Source organism: Apaloderma vittatum, unplaced genomic scaffold, assembly GCF_000703405.1.
Source record: "Apaloderma vittatum isolate BGI_N311 unplaced genomic scaffold, ASM70340v1 scaffold7737, whole genome shotgun sequence".
NCBI classification, from domain to species: Eukaryota; Metazoa; Chordata; class Aves; order Trogoniformes; family Trogonidae; genus Apaloderma; species Apaloderma vittatum.
In genome coordinates this window covers 91,430-100,888 of record NW_009725625.1, presented here as the reverse complement: position 1 = coordinate 100,888, position 9,459 = coordinate 91,430, and the positions used below count along the sequence as shown (strand labels likewise).

The window sequence follows — 9,459 nt, the reverse complement described above, 5'->3', positions numbered from 1 at the left end:
TTTATTATTGGATTGTAAAGTTGGTGATCAAATTCTCTCTTTTGTTTTTAAATAACAATGATTCTCATTTTCCCTAACTTGAAAAAAAAAATAAATTGCAAAAGTGTATGGACACCTGCCTGTAAAGACTTTTTTTTTCAGTTCAGTAGAGTAATTTTGCTTTAAGGATATCATTAAGGATAACTTGCAAATTGACTAAATTTTCTGTAAGCCTTCCTGACTTTTTATGTGAAGCTATTAGATTTTATTTTCTGATTAAAATAATTTTTTCTCACTTCTTCCTTTTTAATCTTTTTTTTTTTCAGGCTTCCTTAAGCCAGACTTGATATCGATAGAATGAAAAAGTTCAAGAGAAGACTTTCCTTAACCTTGCGTGGAAGCCAGACCATCGATGAATCTCTGTCTGAGCTAGCAGAACAAATGACAATTGAAGAAAACAGCAGCAAAGATAACGGTACGCCTATCGTTCACTTTGCAAAAAATGCAAGAGTTTTGTCAGGACCTGCCTGAGTATGCATTGTTGGATTTTTCATTTTTCACGATTGCATGGACTTCCTCACTAACCTTTTCTTTTGATTTATCTTACATTTGCCTACTCTAGTTCTTTTAACAGGTTGATATGTTGTTACATATTGGTTTGCTTTGATACTGAACTGTTACACCTTTTCCAACCTAAACAATTCTATTTACCAAAAGCTACCTAAATTGATATCTTAATGTGGTGTGCAGCAAGGATTGTAGATGCTCTTTCAGCAGACAAACCCATTACTGTATGAATTTAGTGGGTCTCACATCAACTTCATATGGCTTCGAATTCAGGTTTTTTTCTCAAAAACATTCATTAATATGATTGATAGTAATTGCTTAAGTGTTATAAATAAAACATTGGTGATGCAGTGCACTAGTCTGAGAATTCTGTCACCTCTTCATGTCTCTGAACTGTACTTCTCTTCAGCAATATGAAGGCAGCAAGAAACATTCAGGATAACCAGCTTGCCTGTGTATTCTTGCTCAAGACTTTGGCTCATCCCATAAACATACTGGCTGCTGTAAAGTCCACAGCAACGATGATGTCGCTTTTGAGTGCAATCTGCAACATTAATGACTGGAAGAGATTTTGTTGCTTTGTTATGTTTCTTGGGCTGCAGCATCTAAGTCATATTTCATCTTTTATGCTGATTAGTGCCATTTCTTGTTCTGTGCTGACATCCAAGATTTTCTCAAGTATCAAGTGATCTGAATTTTATTTTTTTTCCCCACTTCACACTAATAAATGATTCTATATTTTCCCACTGAAAACTGACAGGGCTGTGAAATTTGAGCAGAAGCAGAGGCGGTGGAATTTGCCCTGCAGACTTTTAAACCCCCATCCACTATCTGTTGCATCCAAAGCTTTTGAAAGCTGAATTTACCTTTGGCATAGTTTTCATTTTTACCTTAATCCCTGGTATATTCATTGCTATTGTCCTGTTTTTGTCATGGACCACGCCCAATAGTTTGGAAAGTGGTGCTTATTACAAATTTTTATGTGTCTATACAGCAAGTCTACTCTGAAACAATAATTGTGGTATTTTTGCACTTATGTTTACTAAGCACTCTCTGAGACACTGAGCAGTTGTCCCATGTGATTTCACTTGTGTTAGCCTTTGTTACTTATGTAGATTTTGTTCAGACCTGTATATACTTCTGACAGATTGATTTCATCGTGCAAATAAGTGCTAAGAATATTATTCATATTCAGAAATGAGCATGGCGAATTATCACCAGTATCAGTGAATGTAGCGAACTGTGTTGCCGAATTGATTCAGTTCAAAACAGGATCCAAGAAGAATAAAAAGATTTTGCTTCAAACTGGATCATGTTCTGGGTGCCAGCTTAAGGGACAGAGGACACAATAACTTGTTTACAGAAGCTTGAGCTTATGCTGTCTTAAACCATGTATGAATCTGTTTGCAGTTTGTAATATTTATCTGAGAACTATCTCAGACAACAATCCTTAGATGTCTTCTGCATACTTGTCACCAGACTTTGACAAACTTAACTTCTGTAGATATTTGAAGTGATAAAAATACAATTCAAGAAAAACATTTCTCATTACGAATTCATTATTTAACATTTAGTGCTCCTTTTATTTTGCTTTCCTCATAATTTCATTGGCCAAAAGGAAGCTTCTATGCTAATGTTGTGTGATACGATACGTACTCTACTTACGACTGCAAATGTTGTTAATGCCTTAGTGGAGTATCTTTGGATACACTGAGGTGTTGTTGATCTCTTGAAAGAGGAAGAATAATAAATATAGACTGTATTGTAGCTGTGCATAACCTTAAACTCATCATTTTATGTCATTAAAAAGTTTAATTTTTTAAAAATTAAGAAGCTTTTAATTTTTAAGTCTTTTTTGATACTTCTAGAATACAGGCACTAGTATCTGTTCTACCTTTGATCTTGCAGAGATGAACAGGACACTAGTTTGTGAGATTTTTTCCTTATGTTTTTCTCTTCCAACTCTACTTTTCTTAGAAAGTAGGGTTGGATAATGCTTGCTATATCACTAGTTGTGCTTTTCTGAAGGAAGCTTTAACATTTCCACACATCAAGATATTTTGGAAGGAGTGGTTTCAGACAGACTGTAGGTTTGGGCAACAATTGCTGGAAAAAAACAGTCAGGAAATGAATTCTCTCTCTTGGTGAAAGACAAGAGTGGTAGAGAACATAGACTGGAAAAAAAAGCAAAAAACCACAATTTCAGTGGACATTATTTTAAAAAATTACTTGCAGAGGAGTGCTTAAATGAGAAAGATTTGCCTTACCATCTTATAAAATCAAAATACTAAGAAGCCTGTACAAACTGTAAATATCCAGCTGGGACACATGAGAGGATGCAGTCTCATGAAGAATAACTTATAAAGTGATAGCTGCAGTAAGATCTTGAAAGTGCATCTTTTACTGTGATGGTGCTGATCTCAAACGGCAGGAGTAATCATCTCCTTAGTTTTAATTTAAAGGAGAATAAATAGCTCCTTCACCCTGTGGAACAAACACAAGTGTGCCCAGTTTGCAGGCTTTGGGTCTGTTCTTAAAGAAAAACAAAAAGCACAGTCCGGTAAATCAAAGGCAAGTCTATATCTTGATCTACAGAGATTCAAAGTTAAGGATACAAACAGTCTTCAGAAAGTGGTTCTTCATATGTGGTTTATTTTTAACCGTTATTACATCACGAACTTGAGAAATGAACTTGAGTTGAAGGGCACTGCAACGGTTCTCAAGCCAGAAGGCAAGGATAGACCATGAGCAGTGAGGGACTTTACAGCAGTAGGCCTTACTACGACATTGTAGTTGTCCCTATTTTGTTTTGTTTCATTTTTTCTTCCTCACAAATCCCTTGTCTTTTCTCCCATCGTTCTATTCTGGTGACTGTTCACTGAAGGATATGATTCTATATAGGCTAGCTTTTTTCCTTCCTGGAAAACAGCTGTGTTACGGGACTGTAAAGGTCTTTTTGTAGTGGCTATGTCCACTGAAAACCACAACTATGCTGACCTGGGATCCATGCTCATCTCTGATTTTCACGTATGTGCTCTGTAAAATCTTTATTGTAAAATCCCAGTTCAGCACTGCGATTCCAGATGTAAGTCCTGTGCACGTAGTACCAGGGACCTTTCCTCATGGTCACCCTTTTGCAAGACTGGAATGAATTGTCCAGAGAGGTTGTGGATGCCCCTGCCCTGGAGGTGTTCCAGTCCAGGTTGGATGAGGACTTGAGTAACCTGGTCTAGTTGAGAGGCGTCCCTGCCCATGGCAGGGAGGTTGATTAAATGATCTCTAAGGTCCTTTCCAACTCACGCCATTCTATGATTCTATGGACCTGTCTGGTTCAGCCCACTGCCAAATGTTCCCTCTCCCAGAACAATTGCCTCCAATTTCAAGTAGCTCCCATCCAGATACCCACCTTGTCATTAGCTCCAGCTTTGAGTGGGTTGACTGAAGATGTATTTTTAAAGAACAGTACTCTTAAAGCAGAACAAATTGTCCCATTTGTAGTTCACAGACGTAAAAATAGATAACTTTTGATTTCTTCGCAGTGCATTGATGCCACTGAATCAGCTAACCTTTTGTATGCAATCTCATTTCATACACAGCCTCCTTCATCGCGTGATGTCAGTACAATCTCAGCATGCAGTGCTTGTCCATCAGCAGCAAAATGGGATTAGCGGGGATCAACCCATGTTGTTCAATGCAGTAGCACAGAGCTATTGCCCTGAATGTAGAAAAACTAGCAGTTTTGGTTTGGGTTGGGTTTTTTGGGGGGTTTGTTTAGGTTTTTTTTTGTTGTTGTTTTGGATTGGTTGGTTTTTATGTTGTTTTGGAACATCATCATATTATCTAGTGACAAGAAACTTATATATAATTGAATCTGCCTTACAATTATGTTCATCAAAATTGACTTCTGGGTGAGGAAGCATTGCAAAATCAGACACATATACCATAAAAATAGAGGGACCAGTAAAATGCCTAAAATACCTCTGAAGCCTTATGAACTGTGGACTGTATCAAGTATACTTCGGGCTATTCTTTTGTCTAAGTGCAGAATTTTTATATGTTTCAACATATGTTTATGTGTTTCAACATATAAAACCAATTAGTTGGATTTGTGATGTGGTTTTCTTTTTTTTCATTGTCTTGATTCAAGCACACTAACAATAAGCCAGCTTGCTTTTTTTAATTTTAGGTTCTAATTTAATGTATGTATTCAGATTAATATTAGAAGTACTGAATGATAATTTGTAGCAGTTGACAACTAAATTTGCTCCTGAAATTTTTCCTTGCTGACGACATATTAATGAAATTTGGCTAGAAGTAACATCCAAATAATGCATATTTAAAAGCCCAATTAACTGTAAAATTTATGCAAATCCATTAAATACATGCAAATATGCTAATAAAAGCAATAAATGTGGCTGTATTGTCTAATATTATAAAATGTATTATCACAAACTCCAAGCATGCTTTTAAGGATAATTTCAAGATTTGTTCAAAAACATATTTGCAGCTCTTGCATTAGTATATAAGTAACTTAGAAAGCTATTTTATATTGCTAGTTTTTATTGTTATATGTAGATATATACACACATACATACTCAACCAAAACAAGTGAGATTCTAATAGAAATGGCTTCCTGAATTTCTAGTATAATATTGATCTCCATTTGATCTGCTTTAGCTCACTAATGTGATCATAGGATCCAATCTCATAAGCACTTTGTAATTTTACAGGTGTGAGTAATAATGGAAGGATCAGCTACAGTAAAGTGCGTAAGTGTTTTTTAGGTTTAAGGCCTTAATGACTAGTTAATACTCTGATAAGAGGAATGAATGTTTGTAAAAATTGACACATTACAATACTGTCTCGGAACATCCAAATGACTTTGTAGTTGTAGTTGTTTCGTATCATCTTCAGTACATCTGCGAAACTCCCATTCCATCTGCCCCATGTGGTTCCCTGAGTATGGAGAGGAAAGCAGTGTGTTGCAGCATATTTTCAAGACAGTGTTCTTGAGTTGAAAATATGAGCACAGAAATATTACTAGTAATAAATCAATAAAATTTCTCCATTGATACTGGATGAAAGCATCAGTATAAAAATATTTGGGAGAGGGGAGAAATCCCCAGAAGTGCTAAAGCTCATTCTAGAGCTACAGATGACTGTAAATAACTGGCAGTCGTCAGAGTTAAATATTGAACCTTGTACTGTCCCTTACACCATACCAACAATGCTTTTGTTGTATTCTGTATGTACCCTTCTGTGCTGTGGCTGACATCAGTTTTTGTTATTGACTTTCAGTATGGTTTCACCATCCCACATAGGCTGCGCAACATAGTGCTCGTTCTTCTGTTTTAATTTACTTCTTCCCACAAAACCTGGAGGCTCTATTCATGTGTGGAAGGTGCTTATAAAGTGGAATAAGCATGAGAATTCAGTGCCTGAAAGCATGCTGCAGAGACCTGTAGTCTTGAGGACCGGAGCTGTCCACTCTTAAGTGTTTTGGTTTTTTTAAGCAGAGCATGGGTTTTGCAGAAGAACACGGTGCTTAGATGCAGAAGTGGGCTCTGAATACACCAGATTTCTGCTAGCATAGGCTCACCAACAGATATGTGGAGATTTGTTCCTGAATGGCATTCAGATGGACTTAAGTACAGAAAATACACATAACTAGCCAAGACAGTTATTTCGGAAAATAAGGCAAAAAGGAGCCAAATTCCCCGTTTCCTGATTTCGTTGGCAGTGTGGCCTCGCAGATGTTTGTGTTGGGAGCTACAGGGCAGTTGTGTGGAGATGCAAGGGTGCAAGTCAGGGATGCTTAGGTCTTGGTTCCAGGGCTGACTCACATCGATTTAGACTGTACCTGAAACAATGTTCTAAAGAATTTGGTGTAGTGTGATCCTTCTGACATTATGCTTTTTAAAAGGAAGATTAGTAACTGCTGGTGTGTCATGCATCTATGAGTTGTGGTACGGCACTGGTGTGCTAATGTTCCAATATCTGATACGTATTCTAATGACCAGAAGTACTATATTGAGAATTATCTTTTCTGAAATACATAAACCTCAAAGGCAGGTTTTTGGCTTTGAGTATATGTCACTTGATTGTGATTTTCTTTGTCTTGGTAAATAGACAGAAAACAAAGCCTCATTGTATGTGAAGTCAACTTTGAAAGGCTTTCTGTAATATTTTTTAGATGTCTTGATCTCATTTTTTTTGCCTTGTGCATTGCCTCTTGATTTTGTAGTTTGTTAAACAGACTCCTTGGAAAAAATTCTGTACTTTTTGTCCTAAATTTAAAAAAAAACAACAACCAAAACAGAAAAAACAGTTTACAGAACACTACAGTGCCGTTTTCATTGTTGTGGTACTTAATTTCTGGGAGAAACTTGAAGACTGTGTTTCTTCAGGTTTCTGTTGGCCTATTTCCTCAAATGTGCTATCAATATTTTTTGCCCCGTGTCTTTCAAGTGAAGAATGTTTGGTCTGGATGTGACTGCTGCACTCAAATGGATTAATTCTGAGCAATGGGAGGAATTCCTTGAGGTTCTGCTAAGTTTTTTATATTTAATGGTCAATAGTTTAGAGGTATTGTCTTAATCATTTAACGAATAAATACAAGTTTAAGTGGTATTGAGTGGCTGCTCTATTTTTAGAGTGAATGTTTTCCTGGGTATCACGTAACGGTGTCCAAGGAAACAACTCCACAAAATAATGTATAAATATGCAGTATTTTATACAGTGTTCCTCATGCAGCTCACCTAGAGTACAGATATAGCAAACGTGTAACTGCTCTGGATTATTTAAATATTACTTCTGTGAGAGCCATCACCTACAGTCAACTGATTTTACTGAGTGGGTCTGACAGCCTTAAAGGGTGGTAATTAAATATTGTACAGCATAAAATGTAAAATGTCAGAAGTCCACCTGCTCATATGCTACGATTTCTGAAGAAATACAGGGCTTCTTGACAACAGCTTCTTCAGGAAGGTGGTTTGTTCAAAATACTTTGCGTAGCAAGTCCAAAGAAAATCATTCTTTATTGCCAATAGATATGTAAAAATTGAGTAATTGTTAGTAGAGCATAGAGTCAGGTTAGTTAAATGAATGTGTAGTAGATGATGCCAAAGTATGATTAAGCTATATGACAGTGGTGTTTGAGACAGCTCATGTAAATAATTTTAAAAGGTTATCGTGATGCGTCGCAATCTTCATGAACATAAGGCTGTTCAGAGAATGAATAGTTCCACATATGTAGAGTTTTGACATTTCTCCATTCCCTATCAAAATAGAAAAGAGAAACAAAGCAAACAAACAAACAGACAGAAAACCCGCAAAACCCCCAGAACAACAAAAACCTCACAAACAACCAAAAAACAAACCACAAACCAAACCACCTTGGAAGTTTTCTGGAGCAAGGGTTGAAGTTAAGGTGGGTGGAAGAAGAGTCCTGTCTTATCAAAACCGGTAGCTGATTCTTGGGGTGTTTAATGAGATTTTGTTACAGTTGAGACAATCCAAAGTCAAGCTGCAGCTACAAGAAGTGAATGAGGTTCTGCCTCCACACTCTTGTCAGCGCCTGTATCTGTGTGCCCCATATTGATCTAGTTCAGAAACGTGGATCAAAATTGCACTCCTTTTTTGCTGGCCAAGGATCTTGAGCCACCTTTTTTGTAGCAGCAGTGAATTGTGTCAGGCTTGCTGTCACACAAAACTTCCTCCTTACTCAGCATGTGGAGAATGCCCAGATTCAATCCCCATTGTATACCCAAATCATAAATTCAGTGTTTCTGATACCTGTCTTACCTTGATTAGAGAAAACTTCTCTTGTGTACTCTATTTTTGTGAAATTAAAGTAATTATTTGTATATTTGTGTGGCTTCCATGTCAAGAATGGATAGTGGTTACTGAATAACACATTTTCCTGCAGACTTATTCAGCTCTATCAGAGATGTTTGATTTAAAGGAAAATGTTGCCATGTATGACAGGTGATTTTCATTCTTTATTAAAGATAGCTGAAGCAAGCATCATTCCAAAATGTAGGCAGTGAAATCTGAAAGCCAGCTTGGGCTTTTTATCACATAGTAGAGATGCTCATGGGACATAAGAAAAAGAGGTAGTTGAATATGTGGCATTATATATTCATAAAATGTGTTTGAAAATGCGTTTACATTCGTAATAAAAACACTTTCTTTCTTTAATCCACCAGCTGACTGACATGTGACAGTACGTCAGTTGCTGAGGCCTTGCACAGAAACGCTAGGCAATTCTGCAGGCTCTCCAGAGCTCAGATTAAGTAAATCCCGTTAGGTAAATCCAGCACAGGAAAGAAAGTAGTGGTGTGGCTCTTTAAGATATCTGGACAGAGAAAATAAACACTGGAGATTTATTTAAAAATTACTTAACTTGGGAGTAATTTCAAGTCAGGGTTCGTGGCTGGTTTAAGTTGCAGTTAAAGGAAAAGGAGGAGACATCTTTATAAAATAGTTATTTTTAACTAATTCCTCAGACAAGCTTCTTGGTTATATACACTGTTGTTCTACTTGACTCTGACAGTTCTCCTAACTATAAAATAAAATTCAGTTCCATTTATCACAGAATCATAGAATAGTCAGAGTTGGAAGGGACCTCCAGAGATCATCTAATCAAACCCCCCACTCCCCTCGCTAAAGCAGGATTGCCTAGAGCACATCACACAGGAACGCATCCAGGGGATTTTGAAAGTCTCCAGAGAAGGAGCCTCCACAACCTCTCTGGGCAGCCTGTGCCAGTGCTTTGTCACCCTCACAGTAAAGAAGTTTGTCCTCATGTGTAGATGGAACTTCCCATGTTCCAGTTTGTGCCTGGTGCCCCTTTTCTTGTCACTGGGCACTACTGAAAAGAGTCTGGCTCCATCCTCCCTGCACCCACCCTTC

The 9,459-nt window shown here is 37.2% G+C and overlaps 1 protein-coding gene across 4 annotated transcripts in view; it reads left to right on the top strand.

Annotated features, from left to right (window-relative positions):
* Positions 1 to 336: 336 nt before the first annotated feature.
* Positions 337 to 9,459, top strand: part of CDK17 (cyclin-dependent kinase 17) — a 55,534-nt gene continuing 46,411 nt past the window's right edge. For 3 of the 4 annotated variants that reach the window (XM_009872964.1, XM_009872963.1, XM_009872962.1), the window contains exon 1: positions 337 to 454. In XM_009872964.1, coding sequence (XP_009871266.1) covers positions 337 to 454 — 118 coding nt within the window. Of the gene's footprint in view, positions 455 to 5,276; positions 5,316 to 9,459 lie in introns of all 4 variants that reach the window. The other variant, XM_009872961.1, reaches the window with a different exon arrangement.